The sequence below is a fragment of the Myxine glutinosa genome, chromosome 10 (genome assembly GCF_964187855.1).
Source record: "Myxine glutinosa chromosome 10, kmMyxGlut1.1, whole genome shotgun sequence".
In the NCBI taxonomy this organism is placed as follows: Eukaryota; Metazoa; Chordata; class Myxini; order Myxiniformes; family Myxinidae; genus Myxine; species Myxine glutinosa.
In genome coordinates, this window is record NC_136270.1 from 105276732 (window position 1) to 105295161 (window position 18430).

General features: G+C 43.0%; 2 protein-coding genes across 8 annotated transcripts in view; one reads left to right on the top strand and one right to left on the bottom strand.

Moving 5' to 3' along the window:
• The window catches only part of LOC137433884 (mitochondrial Rho GTPase 1-A), an 80273-nt gene that overhangs the window by 45167 nt on the left and 16676 nt on the right, over positions 1 to 18430 (bottom strand). For all 7 annotated transcript variants that reach the window (XR_013624794.1, XR_013624795.1, XM_068126330.2 and 4 more), the window contains exons 2-6: positions 12210 to 12268; positions 11647 to 11728; positions 10305 to 10348; positions 3405 to 3458; positions 118 to 170 (exon numbers count right to left, since the gene is read on the bottom strand). Coding sequence is in view for 5 of the 7 variants with exons in the window: in XM_068126330.2 (XP_067982431.2) it covers positions 118 to 170; positions 3405 to 3458; positions 10305 to 10348; positions 11647 to 11728; positions 12210 to 12268 (292 nt within the window). In the remaining 2 variants the exon portion in view is untranslated. The remainder of the gene's footprint in view (positions 1 to 117; positions 171 to 3404; positions 3459 to 10304; positions 10349 to 11646; positions 11729 to 12209; positions 12269 to 18430) is intronic.
• The window catches only part of LOC137433889 (uncharacterized), a 69820-nt gene that overhangs the window by 21528 nt on the left and 29862 nt on the right, over positions 1 to 18430 (top strand). The window lies entirely within an intron of this gene.

Below are 18430 nucleotides of genomic sequence, written 5' to 3' on the forward strand. Positions count from 1 at the left end.
GGACAATCTGAAGTGCAATTACGGAATCAGGATTTTATTGTGATGTTCATAAAACATCATAAAGGGGAAACATTGCTATCCAGTTTCATTGAATAATGAAATGTGCAAAGTTCACACCTTTCATCCTCATTCATTTTGTGGTTGATGAGTGGAATCCACTTGGTGCTAACCTGGCAAAACAAAGAAAATCTGTCTGAATGCTTCTGCCAATGACAGAGAGAAAGACAGAAAGAGAAAAAGGAGAGAGAAAGAGAGAGAGAAAGACAGAAAGGGAGAAAGAAAGACAGAAAAAGAAAAAGAGACAGAGACAGAGACAGAGACAAAGACAGAGACAGAGAGAGAGAGAGAGAGAGCAGACAAAGGTTTCTAGCTTAAAATTCATTAAATCATACTGAAAAAGAATGAGGAAATCACAAACATGCCTCTCAAAAGAGAAAACTTGAATCTTGTACAGCAACAAGATAGTTCTGGGTTGTTTCACGAGAATCACATCATTCTGATCGACCTCGTGACAAAATCTGCACTGGCTACAGGAGCTGCTCCATCATCAGTGACCCCAGTCGACGACATGCCTGACTCTATATAATGTTTGTGCCTTCACACCTTCCGCCTCTTTATTGGAATAGTTTGCTGCTTATAGTCTCCACATGCAGAGCCGAACACGGATGTGGTGTTCCAAAGAGTCGAGAAGTGTGGGAAAAAAAATGAATCAAGGCCTTCCACACCAATGTAATCTCAAAACAGGAGGCAGATGCTCAGAGACTGCAACTCTCCCACCAGTGGCAGGTTGGTAGGCTCTCCATTTTACACAAGCTTACATCTGGCCTTGTTGCTCCTGCTCTCACCTACCTTTGTCTTCCCCAAACCACTCCAGCCCACACACGTCCCTCAAGCAACCCTCATTTGCTCATGCTCAAGCCCAGACTGGTTTGCCCACATGCATCAATTTGTCCCCGTTGTTACTCATTTTTATGTTATTCTTTTTTCTTTTCTCCTTGTACATGTCCAGCACCCCCGGCTGCACCGAAAACCCCCAAACCCACCGAAAACCCCCAAACCCTTTGGTAGTTTTATAAACCTGCTGGCCTTTATTGTTTAGCTCCTCCATGAGTCTAAACGATAGATGCTTGTATAAAAAGGTGGTGACTTTCTTGAAAGAAATGTTTGAATTGTGAACAAGGGCAAGAGAAATCAATTAAATAGGTAAGTTCAGGTAACCTACATTCAGGCAAGTATATGCAATGTTTCCTTTGCAGTAATTCCTCACATAAAGCACTTTCGTTTTACGTGGTTTCATGAATTAACTTTTTTTGTTATTTCGTTTTACTGGTGGATTTAGGACCATTTTTCCTCTCACACGTAAATTTTTGTTGTTACGCGGCTGCGGACAAATGACTCGCCCGTCACTCCCCACCGACTGAACTCGTCCAAGATGAGCCACGTGATGCTGTGATTGTGTGGACTTGTACCAAACATGCGGCAACCTGAGGGTTCTTTGTCAGCCTCCAGTTCTTTGGCAGCCATCTTCTTGCGCTCACATCAAATTTATCGCAAATTTATCTGCTAAGCTTATCGCGTAAAACAGTATCTTGTATATCCTTTGATAGCATGACTGATGGTGAAATAAAATAAAATCAAAATCAAAGGAAAGCTGGTGAAAAGGTGAAATTAAAAGTGATCGAGAAATCGAAAAAAAAGACAAAAAAGTGATCGAGATCGAGAAAAAAGATCGAGAAAAATACAAAAAAATAAATAAATAAATCGAGACATGAGAAAAGCGAACGAGCAGTGGACATTGGCTGAGCGCTTTGACTTGCGAAATCCACTTTTCAAACGATTTGCACAAATGCATATAAAATAAAATCAACTGCCTGGAGAGTGGAACGCTTGCTTGATGGAACCCCTCAATAACTCTGCAACATCGTCCCTCCACCTCCACCACAAGAAAAAACAAAGAAAATCATTGAACATATCCGGTCAGTGGAATTTGGATTTATTTTAATTTTTTTTAAATGGACAAGTGACGTTTTCCCTCTGTTGACCTTCCCCATCCACACAAGTTGTTACACACAATCTCCACCTATTACATTGTTACCTCCATGGCACCATGATGATTACAGGGCACCATGATGATTGTCATGGGGTCTGCAAGGCTAACCCCCACTCTAGCAGCGAAAATGGCCTTAAAAAGGCCTTCTTCTTTCTTCTCCGCAGCCGAAGGTGGATGACTCCTCTTCAGTAAAGGATCACTGTTCATGGACCAAGCTTTTACTTTTAAAACTTTTACAGAGTTTTGTTTTGTTATCAGAGGGATTTTTTCAGGATCGTCAATGAACCCTGGATTTCCTTCAGTTGTAGTTCATTTGTGGTAATATTCCCGGGGATGTTTTTTTTAAATCTCAGTGAGGTTCTTTTTCCTCATGCCTGTTTCTCCAATTATCACTGTTACAATTTTGATGCTCTTCAGCTTCCAAGATCTCGACCTGATTTTTTTATCTCCTTATATTTGGTCATTTTCTTGATTTCTGCGTTGTTTAGGCTAAAATCACTGGGTACTGATCTGTGTGTGTGTGTGTGTGTGTGTGTGTGTGTGTGTGTGTGTGTGTGTGTGTGTGTGTGTGTGTGTGTGTGTGTGTGTGTGTGTGTGTGTGTGTGTGTGTGCTCATTCGCTCGATACAACTTTGTCTTTTCCAGGGATAACCATTATTCAAAGAAAGATGTAGAGATGGTTTCACATGATCATTTCTTGCGATCATCCCGACCTTGTTTCCACACTTTTTTTTCCCCTCCACACGTGTTCACCCCTGTCTGTCTGTTTGTTTGTTTGTTTAGGAATAGGATATCTCAAAAGTTGTGGATGGATTTGGACAAAATTTGGTGGAGAGGTTGGGTATGTGACAAGGATGGAATAATTAGATTTTGGAGAAGATCCGGATCTGAGAAATTTTAAAGTGATTCTTCACCATTGAGAGAGAGATAGGGCAAAAAACGCTCCATGTTTGGCACAATATCTCAAAGAGTTGCAGACAGATTTGGACAAAACTTGGTGGACAGGTTGGGAACGTGACAAAGAAGAATTGATTCGATGTTTGTGAAGATCCAAATCTAGATCCATGATTTTTCAATTATTTTAAGTGATTCTTCACCATTGAGCGATAGTACAAAGAACAATATATAGCACGGTATTTCAGAATGTTGTGGACGACTTATGACAAAACTAGGTGGAGGAGTTGGTTCGGTGACAAGAACAAGCCGATTAGATTTTCATTCATTTAATCAAAAAAACGACATTCTGTGAGACTTCCGACTGATTTTGAGGTAGCAGGGACTGTTATGGTCATTATTACTATTGTTATGGTTATTATGGTCATTCAATAAGTAAACATATCTGTTCAACATCATACCTTTTCAAAGGACTGCTCATCATTAACCGCGCAAATTAAACAAATTGCATTGGCCTGGAAAACAAAACAACGCAAACAAAAATGAAAAGCAATCCACATGTGCAAAAAAACAACAACAAAAAAAATCAAAACCTGTTTTAACTACGTCAAGAAATAAACAAATTTGCCAGTTGAAAGTGTATATATGTACATACGTATATAATTAGAGCAAATTGTTTGAAGAAAAAGACTGACTATACTTGGTAAACAAAGGCAATGTAGTCATTTTTACAGCAGATATTCCTGTCACCAACGGAAAACTAGCAATAGATGTCTGAAAAAGCCACCAAGAGGTGAAGCACTGTGGATACACAAGACATCGTCTACAACTCTACTATGTATAATGGAGGGAAAGTATGTTGTATATTTCATCTACTCCTCCAAGAGGATTTGACCGAGGTAGCTGAAACTTTCAGGGGTTACTCAAGGCACCCCGAAGGCATGTTTCCTGAAGCTTTGTTTGATTCCATCAAGTTTTGGAAAGAAAAAAAATCGCCCATCTTGTCATTTTCTTCCTTTGGAATGAAGGCGAAGGCAATTGGAATTATTATCCGAGCTACAGTGCATTCAGAAAGTATTCAGACCCCTTCACATTTTTCACATTTTGTTATGTTGCAGCCTTATGCTGAAATCGTTTAAATTCATTTTTTCCCTCATCAATCTACACTCAATACCCCAAAATAACAAAGAGAAAACAGGATTTTAGAAAGTTTTGCAAATTTATTAAAAAGAAAAAACTGAAATATCACATTGACATAAATATTCATATCCTTTGCTATGACACATGAAATTTAGATCAGGTGCCTCCCATTTCTCTTGAACATCTTTGAGATGTTTCTACACCCTGATTGGAGTCCACCTGTGGTAAATTCAATTGATTGGACATGATTTGGAATGGCACACACCTCTCTATATAAGGTCTCACAGCTGACAATGCATACCAGAGCAAAAACCAATCCATGAGGTCAAAGGAACTGCCTGCAGAGCTCAGACAGGAATGTGTCGAGGCACAGATCTGGAGAAGCCTACAAAAAAGTTTCTGCTGCATTGAAGGTTCCCAAGAGCACAGTGGCCTCCATAATTCTTAAATGGAAGAAGTTTGGAACAACCAGGGCTCTTCCTAGAGCTGGCCGCCCGGCCAAACTGAGAAATCGGGGGAGAAGGGCCTTGGTAAGAGAGGTGACCAAGAACTCGATGGTCAATATCGCTGAGCTCCAGAGATCCTGTGTGGAGATGGGAGAAACTTCCAGAAGGACAAACATCACTGCAACCAACACTCCACCGATCTGGGCTTTATGGCAGAGTGGCCAGACGGAAGCCTCTCCTCAGTGAAAGACACATGAAAGCCCCCTTGGAGTTTGCAAAAAAGCACCCAAAAGACTCTCAGACTGTGAGAAACAAGATTCTGTGGGCTTTCATGTGTTCATTCTCTTACCAAGGCCCTTCTCCCCCGATTGCTCAGTTTGGCCGGGCGGCCAGCTCTAGGAAGAGTCCTGGTTGTTCCAAACTTCTTCCATTGAAGAACTATGGAGGCCACTGTGCTCTTGGGAACCTTCAATGCAGCAGAGATTTTTTTTTTTGTAGGCTTCTCCAGATCTGTGCCTCGACACAATCCTGTCTCTGAGCTCTGCAGGCAGTTCCTTCGACCTCATGGATTGGTTTTTGCTCTGGTATGCATTCTCAGCTGTGAGACCTTATATGGACAGGTGTGTGCCTTTCCAAATCATGTCCAATCAATTGAATTTACCACAGGTGGACTCCAATCAAGGTGTAGAAACATCTCAAAGATGATCAAGAGAAATGGGAGGCACCTGATCTAAATTTCAAGTGTCATAGCAAAGGGTATGAATACTTATGTCAATGTGATATTTCAGTTTTTTCTTTTTAATAAATTTGCAAAACTTTCTAAAATCCTGTTTTCTCTTTGTCATTATGGGGTATTGAGTGTAGATTGATGAGGGAAAAAATGAATTTAAACTAATTCAGCATAAGGCTGCAACATAACAAAATGTGAAAAATGTGAAGGGGTCTGAATACTTTCTGAATGCACTGTATATAACCATGATGTATTGTATATGTACAGCAGTACGCATGTTTTTGCTACATGTACGTCTTAATTTATGAAGTTATTTATCCGGGTTATTTTTTATTTTCGTGAGTAATCGAGGCAGTGGTCTGTTGCCTATGCACCGCACAAATAAAAAGACGGTTATATATAATGGAGCGAGTAATGGTGTATGTGGGTAGGTATGTATGCAAGTATGTTTGTGTGTGTGTGTACGTGATGAAAATAGTGCCTTATCGTGGTGTGTGTGCCAAGATTTGTGGTGTTGGTGACCAGAATTGAACACAGATTCCTCCAGCCGTGTGTGTGCTAAAATTTGTGGTGCCCCAGAAAAATGTATCACTTTGTGGAAATATCATCACTTTAAATTGCTCACCAAAGTTGGGCTCATCATTGACAAAAACGAAGCTTAGAGCACTCCCAATTTGTGGAAAACAGGAAACAAGATAGCTCGGAAAAAAAAAAATAGGGAAAAAGACAACATACACTGCATGACCAAAAGTATGCGGACACCCCTTCTAATGAGTGGATTCGGCTATTTCAGCCACACCTATTGCTGACAGGTATATATAATCAAGCACACAGCCATGCAATCTCCATAGACAAACATTGGTAGTAGAATGGGCCATACTGAAGAGATCAGTGACTTTCAACATGGCACAGTCATAAGATGCCACCTTTCCAACAAGTCAGTTTGTCAAATTTCTGCCCTGCTGGAGCTGCCCCGGTCAACTAAATGCTGTTATTCTGAAGTGAAAATTATCGAGGAGCAACAACAGCTTAGCCGCGAAGTGGTAAGCCACACAAGTTCACAGAACGGACCCGCCGAGTGCTGAAGCACGTAGTGCGTACAAATCGTCTGACCTCAGGTGCTACACTCACTACTGAGTTCCAAACTGCCTCTGGAGGCAATGTCAACACAACAACTATTCGTTGGGAGCTTCATGAAATGGGTTTCCATGGCGAGCAGCCGCACACAAGCCTAAGATCACCATGCGCAATGCCAAGCGTTGGCTGCAGTGGTGTAAAGCTCGCCGCCATGGGACTCTGGAGCAGTGGAAACGCGTTCTCTGGAGTGATGAATCACTTCACCATCTGGCAGTCCAATGGACGAATATGGGTTTGGTGGATGCCAGGAGAACACAACTGCCCGAATGCATCGTGGCAAGTTTGGTGGAGGAGGAATAATGGTCTGGGGCTGTTTTTCATGGTTCGGGCTAGGCCACTTGGTTCCAGTGAAGGGATATCTTAACGCTACAGCATACAATGACATTCCAGACGATTGTGTGCTACCAACTTTGTGGCAACAGTTTGGGGGAAGGCCCTTTCCTGTTTCAGCATGACAATGCCCCCATGCACAAAGCGAGGTCCATACAGAAATGGTTTGTCGAGATATGTGTTGAAGAACTTGACTGGCCTGCACAGAGCCCTGACCTCAACCCCATCAAACACCTTTGGGATGAATTAGATCGCCGACAGTGAGCCAGGCCTAATCGCCCAACATCAGTGCCCGATCTCACTAATGCTCTTCCAGCTGAATGGAAGCAAATCCACGCAGCAATGTACTAACATCTAGTGGAAAGCCTTCCCAGAAGAGTGGAGGCTGTTATTGAATGAAAAGGGGGGGGGGGGGGGGAAGCCCAACTCCATATTAATGCCCATGAATTTTGAATGAGATGTGTGATGTTCGGGTGTCCAAATACTTTTGGTCATGTGGTGAATGTGACGCATAACGGAACTAGAAAGAGTAATCAGAGATTGCAGACCCTCGCCAGGACGTGTTTTCAGTGGTTTTTAAGGCTTTTGTGTTAAAACAAATATGGCGGCCGAACCACGTGACCGATGAAGTCATCTTTTTTTTTTCTCCACCAATTTATCCCGGGATGATGCTCAATAAATTTCATCTTGATCAGATGAAGTTTTGTACTTGTCGAATTATGAGGTCATAATGGAGGCACCAATGACATCATCATTAAAATATGTTATTCCACATGGAGAGTTCTTTACAATGAGCCATGTCTCAATTTTTTCTATGCAGTGCTTTTGGAGATATAGAGGTGCAATTTTTTTCGGTTTTTCCAAGATGGCGCCCAAACAACGTGACAGATGACGTTATAATTTTTTTTTTCTCTTGAACAATTTATCCCTAGATGACGCTAAAGAAATTTCATCTTGATCGGATGAAGTTTTGTACTTGTCGAATTATGATGTCATAATGGAGAAACCTATGACAATCATTAACATAATTTATTCCCCATGGAGAGTTCTTTACATTGAAACATGCTCATTTTTTTCTATGCAGCACTTTCGGAGGGTGCAAAGCTTTTCGGTTTTCCAAGATGGTGCCCATGCCAAGTGACCTATGACGTCATAATTATCAATACAAATTCTACAGGTGGATTTGCACTTATGGTGAAAATTTCCTGTCAATCGGAACAATGGTTGCAAAGAAAATCATATTTATTCTGTGTGGACAAACAGACAGACAGACAAATGAAAAATCACTCATAGAGCGACACTTGGCAAAAGAGAACAAAGCAGAATGGCAGTCAGTAGAGCATCCTTTTGACCTCTTAAATAATTGGTGGTTGAATTCAGTTAGCTGACATGAAAATCCAATTCAAATTTCAAGTCAATCGGACGAAAAATGAGGCTTTTAGAAATTTGAAAGTGTTGTTGACCTTTGGCCAATGTTGACCTTTTGGCCTATGCTGATCTCAAAAATAGTTGGTGGTTGAATTCAGTTTGCCGATATGTATATCCTATTCAAATTTCAAGTCAATCGGATGAAAATTGTGGATTTTAGAAATTTCAAAAAAGTGGTTGACCTTTGGCCTATGTTGACCTTTTGGCCAAAGAGAATCTCAAAAATAGTTGGTAGTTGAATTCAGTAAGCCGATATGTAAATCCTATTCAAATTTCAAGTCAATCGGATGAAAATTGAGGATTTTAGAAATTTGAAATGGTTGTTGACCTTTGGCCAATGTTGACCTTTTGGCCGATGCTGATCTCAAAAATAGTTGGTGGTTGAATTCAGTTTGCCGATATGTATATCCTATTCAAATTTCAAGTCAATCGGATGAAAATTGAGGATTTTAGATATTTGAAAAAAGTGGTTGACCTTTGGCCTATGTTGACCTTTTGACCTTTTGACCCCAAAAATATATAGGATTTTGTGGGACCACGAAATGTACCATTTGATAAAGGTTTGTGAAGATCGGTTTAAAATTGTGTCCTGTAGGCAAGTATAAGTGAGCGGACAGAACAAACACACACAAACACACAAACACACAAACACACAAACACACAAACCAGAGTGAGTTTGAAAAAATACTTGCAAAAAAATATATTTTTTTTGCCAAGTAACAAACAAACGGACAGACTCAAATGCAATACCCTCAAAGGCGAGGGTAACGAGATCTGTCTACGGGATGAGGGCACAGTAAAAATAAATAATAAAAAAAAAATAAAGGCTATTTCAGTTATTTATTGTTTTTCTGATCTACCTCACAAGGAAGGAAATGCACTGCAGTAGGAGGACATTAGGCCCATCAAACCTGTGCAATGGTTGCCAACCTATGGTTGCTTTCCATGCTGTATCGTTTTGAAATTATTAGCATCAAAGAAGGAAGCAGCATGTACCATTTTAAAAGTCTTTGGTACGACTGTGTCAGGGTTCAATTTCCTGTCAATTTCCAAGCTCAGAGTGGACAATCTAACCATTACACCACCGAGTCTGGTGTATCGACGTCTAACAAGCTGTTTCATCAGCTTATGATGGGTGGACAGGATGGACAAGAGCAGTGGTTCCCAAACATTTTTGTCCACAACTTAAATTTGAAATCACATTCGCCTCACAACCCAAATGGTAAGAGTACTCCCAATAAAAATTGTCAGAGAAAACGCTTTCCCATCCTCCCTTCCCCCCATAAAAACCGGGATTTTGAGGGAGTTTTTTCAAGTTTGGGTCACGACCCTGGGTTGGCAACCCCTGGTCAAGAGGAATGCACACTTGAATCTATCTCTAACCTGTCTAACCTGGGTTGAATTCCATCCCAGATATAAACTGTCATCCCGGTGTTTCACAAGCATGGCGATTCATCAACCTGTGTGCCATCGCTCGGATGGACGTTAAACGGGCGTCCTGTCTGCAAGCATTTGTTGGAGGACGTTAAAGATCCCATGGCATCCTTTGCGAAGACTCGTCGAATTATCGCTGACACCACGGCTAAATTCCAAATTCCTGTCCTGACCATCAAAGGGAATTGCATCAGTGGCACAGCCATGCTCTCAGCCATTGATGCTACCCGGCAGCTTAGTGCTGTACACAAACGAAGAACGAAGAAGATCAGCTTATGGTGGCATAATGATTCAAAACAACAGGATTTTAAAAAAATCAACACTTTAACAAGTGAAAAGCATCATGTTGAAAACCAAGGTGTTCTTTGCACGAAAAATATAGAATTGTGCAGGTGCGAAGGGAGAACTCACACCACACAAAGTAAAGACTTTTTTTTTTTCTTTTTTTTTTTTGTATACTGAATCGAGGCTCGTGAAAGAGCTAAATAATCAAGTGTTTTTGATCAAGTCAAGATAATCAAGTAGTCATCTGCATAAATGAACTAATGGGAATTTGAAGGAGAGGGTGAAGGGGTGGATCGGGGGCAGAGGGGTTATTGGCTTGTAAACGATGCAGATTTTGCAAAAGCCATACATTTCCATATTTTTGTTACTTACTATTATGTTGTGAACAGCAAAAGTAACGCGAGTAACCTAATCATCGTGCAAAACCTTACCAGATTTAGTTCTTCTTTCAGAGTTTCTTCAGTTTGTTCTACTTCTGTAAGAAAAAAACCCCCAAATGCTCAAACTGAAAATCCGAATTTTTTCCCCCCCAAGTTAAAAAAAAATTCCATCAGCTTGCAATACATTCTATCTTCAAAGGTGATGGAATACATATATACACAAAGAATTAAGTTAAGCACCCCCCCCGTTTTTTTACAACCTCGCACATTACAAGTTTGTTGTCGTCAAAACAGTGTAATATACCCATGATATTGCTATATTTTCTGGAGAAGTGATATTATGGTCACATAAAAACATAACAATCATGCCGTTTTCAATATTATATTCTGAATAATTTAAGGTGAAATTTTTTGGGAATTTTAGGCATATTTTCACCTCAATTTAAGTATGGAGCTATAGGTCCATCACGGACAGTGTGGATGACGTTTATGTTTTCTAACGTACAGTCATTGTTCTGAGAAGACCTCTAGCGATCTTTGCGTCAATAACGTGTGTAGGACCCACGTGATCGGATCACTGACTCAACCCTACGTCTCATAGACCCTGTAAGCCGTCGTATGCGTTGCTGTGGCAGGTTGTTCCATTCCCGATGTAATGCACGTTCCAATTCATCCAGATTGGCTATTGGAGGGACCATCTTCGCAATTTGTCGTCCCAACATGTCCCAAACGTGCTCGAGGGGGTTCAGGTCAGGACTGTACGCAGGCCAGGGGATGGTTGTCACAGCACCTTGCTCCAGCAAGGCTCGGACGCGTCTCGCACGGTGAGGCCTGGCGTTGTCATCCATGAAGATGGGATTGACGCAAAGATCGCTAGAGGTCTTCTCAGAACAATGACTGTACGTTAGAAAACATAAACGTCATCCACACTGTCCGTGATGGACCTATAGCTCCATACTTAAATTGAGGTGAAAATATGCCTAAAATTCCCAAAAAATTTCACCTTAAATTATTCAGAATAAAATATTGAAAACGGCATGATTGTTATGTTTTTATGTGACCATAATATCACCTCTCCAGAAAATATAGCAATATCATGGGTATATTACACTGTTTTGACGACAACAAACTTGTAATGTGCGAGGTTGTAAAAAAACGGGGGGGGGTGCTTAACTTAATTCTTTGTGTATATAAATCAATGGCACATAGACAAAAGAGAGGAACTTAAAAAGCAGAAGAGGAAATTGTAAATTCAAGTTCACAAGAGTGGGGGTTATTAGAAGGTTACAAGCAGTCACCAAGGTAGGAAATCCACAAATATTTATTTTTAAAAAATGGAAACGATAATGAGGATGAGGACAATAATGAGAACAAAATGTCACAACCGTCTGACCTGAATAATCTACAATGTGTGTGGGTACTTTCTCAAGCGTAACCTCAGCTGGAATTGTCACTTCCTCAGCACAAGCTGGAACCTGCAAGTTACAAAAGCTGCTCAAAGTTCTCATCAACAGAGACAAGAATAAAGAATATTTAAAAAAGCTTCAAAAACCAGACAAACAAATATGTTGCAGAAATGAGACGATTGCAAAGGATAAAAACAATGTGGGATGCAGGACAAATGAGGTAGCTGTAGGGGAGTTGCAAAAACCCCAGTCCTGGGTTAGTTTATGCAAAGGCACAGTTGAATATTTTCTGAGCAATTATGCTTTCATGCAACTTCAACAACCGTCTAGAGGCAAACAAAACCAGTAAAATCAACAAGAATATGAAATATAGGTCATAGTGAAGAGTGGCTGATCCCCCATTTTAGCAAGATGGTCGTTTCACAAAAACACTGGCTCTAATCAACATTTATGAACCACCCAAATGGTGCTGAATATGATTACTTCTTTTATTTAATATCAGATGAACTCTTCCACAAAGCTCTGGCGACTAGGAAATGGAAGCGCTTACCTCGCTGGGAAACTCTTCATTCACAAGAGTCATTATTATCGATGTTTTGCCCACATGACCTGCAACACACAAATGAAATCCATCAACAAAAACACATACAAACATATAAATAGGCATTATGAATACAAATTTCAAATTCTTGCAGGAAATCAATGGCAATCCAAAAGATTCACTTTTCAAAGGTTTCACAATATACATGAATATAAATGCACATGACAACCAGAACGGCACTCGGTGGAGCACGTACCTCTGCCAGGCTGAACAGTCTACATTTTAAATCCCAGCGATAGGCTGGATCTGGACCGTAGCCAAAATCAAATCGGTTTGCTCGTCACCAAACCAACTCATCTATCAATTTTTGTCCGAATCCTTCCACAACTTTTTAAGATATCGTGCAATATATCATTTTTGGTCCCATCTTGAAATGGTGAAGAATCACTTAAAAATTCAAGTATCTGGATCCAGATTTCACCAAAATCTAATCAATGTGTCCTTGATTGACCAAATTTCGTCCAAATTCATCCACAACTTTTTGAGATATCCTGCCCACAGACAGACAAACAAATAGACAGAAACTGACAAATAGACAGGGGTAAAACATAACCTCCGTCCACCTTTGGTAGCTGAGGTAATAACACATTTAAATGGCAACTCATACTTTGAAAAGGCAAGCAAAGCAACCTCGAAAAGCTGTCAGTTACATAGAATGGAGGGTTGTGTGTTGTGTGTTGTGTGTTGTGTGTTGTTTTTTCCAGTGACCCGAAAAGACCCTGAAGACCGAAAAGACCCCAAAGACCCCTAAAGAGCCTGAAGACCCAAAATAAAAGGAAGAGGAAGAAAAAAATAGGGGCAATACCTCTGGCGCTCACTTAGTAGAATAAACAGTTTACTACACCGAGTGAAGGTATTTTAAACCAATTTCAATTTGCTATAATACAGCGCAGCATGTAAAATCATACTAACATTGATTGGAGGTCACGTTTTTTCGAAGCTGTCCATGCACTCATGCTTTCGAAGTTAAGTAATTTTTTCACAATTGTGTTTTTGTCGAAACTGTATCTATCTTTCAGTGTGTGTACCTATAGTGTGTCTTTAGTAAGATTCACGGTGTTAATTTTTCATACATGTATACAAAATCGTCGGTTAATTCGTGTTGCGTATTCTGAGGCCGACATTGAGGCTTTGTTTTTCTATCAGTGGTTCGTCGATTGCACTGCAATTACTTTCCTTCTCTGTTTTTGTCCCAGTCTTTCACCCCATACTTCCTTGTTTAAAATCTCAACTCAAAAAAAAACAAAAAACATTTTCCTTCTCTGTTCTTATTCGTTTATTCGTCGTTCTGATTTGTTCGTTCGTTCGTTCTTCGATCACGTTGTTCGTGATGATGTGGTCACGTTAAAAATGTTTAAACTTTCCCCTGAAGAACTGTATTCTGTCGTATATTATAACACCTTTTTCTTCTTCTTCTATAAAAGGATGCTTTCGACTTGCTCACCAAATCTATTCATTCCAAAAAAAAATTCCATCTCTTACAGTTCCTTTTTTCTACATTGCCGAAACTCTCCTGCACTCCACCCCTCCTTCAGCGTCCTCAAACGTATTTTTGACTCGAAGGTCTCAAGAAACTCATTTTGCAAAATAAATGTTCGTTTCCCATTAATCGTACCCTTTTCAAAATCCAATCTCACCCCTCCCCTCCAAATCTACCCCCTTGCCCCTCCCCTCCAAATCTTCCCCATCACCCATCTCTTTCAAATATTCCCCCTTGCTCCTCCCCTCCAAATCTTCCCCATCACCCATCCCTTTCAAATCTTCCCCTTTGCCCCTACCCTCCAAATCTTCCCCATCACCCCCTCCCTCCAAAACTTCCCCATCACCCCTCCCCTCCAAAACTTCCCCATCACCCATCTCTTTCAAATATTCCCCCTTGCCCCTCCCCTCCAAATCTTCCCCATCACCCATCTCTTTCAAATCTTCCCCCTTGCACCTCCCCTCCAAATCTTCCCCATCACCCATCCCTTTCAAATCTCCCCCCTTGCCCCTTCCCTCCGAAACTCCCCCCACACCCCTCCCCTCCGAGACTCTCGCTCGCTCCTCCCCTCCGAGACTCCCCTCTCACCCCTCCTCCTCAAAGCGTCCTCCCCGCTTCTTCTCCCCTTCAAACTTTCACCTTCATCTCCCCCAACCTTCTGCCTCGCTCTTCCCCTTCCTCAAATAACACCACACTGTGCCTCACCAAATCACCATCAAACCTTTTGTCCGCCCCATTCTTCCCTTTCTCCAAGCTATTCTGAAATCTCTGACACACCTTCAACAGCTCTCCCTACCTCTTCCTCCTCTTCCACATCTTACCCTACCCCTCCTCCCCCCCCCCCCCCCCCGTTCTGTATCCGATGCTCCCCCTTCCTCTTCATTAACGGTATGGAGCTCAAACATCCGGGGCCTTCGCTCAAACTTGGCTGATCTCTCCATACAGGTTGCTTCTGACAAACCAGACGTGATCTGCTCAACAGAAACTTCTGATTCCTTGGTATGATGTCTCTGATTCCTTGGTATCTCTCCCAGGTTACTCCCTCCTCCGGTATGATAGACCTGAACCTCGTCCTGGAGGTGGGGTTGCTATCTTTATAAAAAAAACTCTTCCTCACTCGCCCTGCACTGCCCTCTCTCCACCTCACCCCCAGGAATACCTTTGGCTATGGCTTCCCCTTCGCTCCCACCTTTTGTTCATATGTGTGTTGTACTGTCCACCAAACAGTGATGACTCAATCTACATCTCGCTGTCTGATAATATGGACCAACTTCTATCGACCCATCCCAACTCTCTCTTCCTCATATGTGGTGATTTCAATTGTCACCATGCCAGTTGGCTGGGTGTGGGTACCTCTCTCACCAGCCATGGCTCTTCAGCAAAGGACTTCTGCGACTCACTGGGACTGACACAATCTGTCAATTTCCCGACCCGGATCTCAGTCAACGGAGCATCTTCTCTTCTGGACTTAGTTATGACTAACTTCCCTGAAAATGTCTGCTGCTCTTCTTCTGCTCCAATCGGCTCATTTGATCATGTGCTTGTTAAAGTGGACATCTCTCTGACCATTCTCAGAGAGCCTCCTCAGTGTCAACGAGTCTGGCATTTCACTCAGGCCAACTGGCACTGTCTTCAAGCAGCCATCAATCATCTGGACTGGTCTCCCATCTCTACCGCCTCTGATGTCAACTCATCCTGGGAATTCTTCCAAAGTAAATTGCTCTCTCTCTCATGCACAGATTTATCCCATCTCGTCTTCAGTTGCCTTACCCTTCCTCCCGTCCATGGTACACGGAATCTTGTGGTGAGGCTGTTGCCCAGAAACAACTTGCCTTCGTCTCCTGGAAAGCAAATCCAACGGAAGGAAATCTAATTTCCTTTCACAAAGCCCGAAACAAGTGTGTGTCCACCCTCAGGAGAGCCAGGAAACAATATCTCTCCGTTCTCAGGACAGAACTCTCTTATCTGTCTCCCTCTTCCAAATCCTGGTGGCATCTGGTCAAATCTGTTTCTGGTGTTTGTTCCCCCTCCATCCCCTCCCTCACCTCAAACGGCTACACGGCTGACTCCGCACATGAAAAAGCTGAATGCCTCAACTCTGTATTTGCCTCTAAATCTTGTGTCCCAAACCCATCTCTGTGTCCCTCTTTCTACCCACCGTACCCAGTCGTACCCAGCTGCTCCTGGACTCTGTGTCCTTTCCTCCTGACAAGGTGGAAAAGTTTCTGTCAACACTCGACTCTGATTCTGCAACTGGACCTGACGGCATCAGCCCACGGGTCCTAAAATCCTGTTCTTCCGCTCTTTCACTCCCTCTCTCTGTTTTCTTCACCCTCTCTTTTGCTCATGGTCATCTGCCATCTGCTTGGAAATCAGCCAACATCACCGCTTTGCACAAAAAAGGTGCAAAAACAGATCCCAGCAACTACAGACCAATCAGCCTTCTCCCAATTATCAGCAAAGTCATGGAATCCATCATTGCTTCAGATATGAAATCTTTCCTCTTCTCCAATGGCTTGATCTCTGATCATCAATTTGGTTTCAGACCTGGTCACTCCACTCTGGACATGCTGCTTCTGCTTTCTCAACAATGGATGGAGGTCCTCAATGCCAAACAGGAAATTAGAGCCGTCTCCCTTGACATATCACGTGCCTTCGATACGGTCTGGCACCCCGCTATGCTCACCAAACTCTCCTCCTTTGGTATCCATGGAAATCTCCACGCATGGCTGGCGGACTTCCTCTCTGGTCGTAGTCAACGTGTGGCCCTGAATGGGTTTCTTTCATCTCCTCTTCCTGTTCAGGCTGGAGTTCCCCAAGGCAGTGTTCTGGGCCCTGTGCTTTTTCTGGTCTTCATCAATGATCTCTCTGACTCTCTTGAAAATCCTCTCGATCTCTTTGCTGATGACTACTCTCTGTCGCTCCATTCCTCATCCCTCAGATCGGCAGTCTGCAGCCTCCTCACTCTCTGCAGACCTGGACAAAATCACAGACTGGGCAAACAAGTGGAACATGTCTTTCAATCCTGACAAATCTCACACCCTTACGATGTCTCTCCGAAAAGACCGACTGGACAACCCTCCCATCCACTTTCTCAATAATCCTCTCCAAGAAGTTCTGTCACTCAAGCTTTTGGATCTCACTATCTGCCATGATCTTTCCTGGGAAACCCACATTTCAAATCTGGCCTCCAAAGCCAGTCGCCGACTGGGCATCCTCCGTCGTGCGAAGTCCTTCCTTGGCACACCTGAGCTCCTCACCACATACAAGGCTTTGAACAGCAGCTCAATGGAATACTGCTCTCCCCTCTGGGCGGGTGCTCCTGCCTCACACCTAGCTCGTCTTCACGCTGTTGAAACCAAAGCGTTCAGAATCATTGGAATCTCCCACGATGAAGCTAACTCCAAGGGCCTTTCACTCACTCACCGCAGGCAGGTTGGTGGTCTTTCCGTCTTCTACCGACTCCTCTCTGGCCATGCCCCCCCCCCCCCCCCAGCTCTCTCTGGACTCTGTCCCCCAAATATTCCTACAGGTCGTACAAGATCTGCCTGCAACCCTCTTATGGTTAAACTGCCAAAATCAAGACTCTCTGCTCACCTTCACTCCTTCATTCCTCTTTTCTCCCGCCTCTGGAACAAACTCCCTCACTCTCTTCAATCCCACTCCACCCTCCAGGTCTTTAAAACAGCTGTTCACCACCATCTCTTATCTTCCACCATCCAAAACCTTGATCTTTTCTACCCCCGCTAATTTCACCCCAAATCCACTTTTTTGAAATGCCAACTTCTGTCCTGGAAGTCCTTGGTGTCCTTGTGTTTTATACTTCTCCCACCCCCCCCCCCCCCACCCCCTGCCCACGCCTCCCCCGCCCCAAGCCCTCTCCCTCCCACACATCTCCCTGCTCTCAAATGTTGTGTTTGTGTGCTTCCCCTTCTCTCCCCATCTTGTCTTCCGCTCCCTCTTTTTATATATTGTTACAGATCGCGGATTAAGATGTTAGTTACCGAGCGGTTTGGTATTGCCGCGACCGTTACAGGATCCCTGACTCACCCGATTCACCCAGGACTTTGGCCGGATCGCACCACAGCTAGTCAATAGGGAAAAGACAAAGGCGACGAATGCAAAGAGGAAAACGAAGGCAAAGAAAGGTTTGGAAATACTACTGAATTTATTGACTATTTACACACAAGCAAAAAGAAAGCAGTCACGTTTATTTACAAGCACATAAGACGCAGGTGACACAGGGAAAATACTAGCTTACCTACAGTCTTAATTAACCCAGGACAGAACAAACAAAAGACACCGACTCACGCGGGGAATTGCAGGAATGGCAGGAGGTGGATGGCTGGAGGTGAACGCTTGGTGGAGCCAACGCGGAGCTTGGCGGAGCTTTGGTGGGGGTGAACGCTTGGTGGAGCCAACGCGGAGCTTGGTGGAGCTTTGGTGGAGGTGAACGCTTGGTGGAGCCAACGCAGAGCTTGGTGGAGCCTTGGTGGAGGTGAACGCTTGGTGGAGCTCTGGTGTGACGGGTTCTCTCTCCTTCCCTCACAAGCTTCAGGACTCTTTCTTGACGACCAACTCTTTGTGACCAACTCTTTGTGACCAACTCTTCACGGACCCTCTACTGGCAACCGACTCCACTGACTGACTCTTCACCACTCTCCACTTGACGACCGACTCTCAACCAACT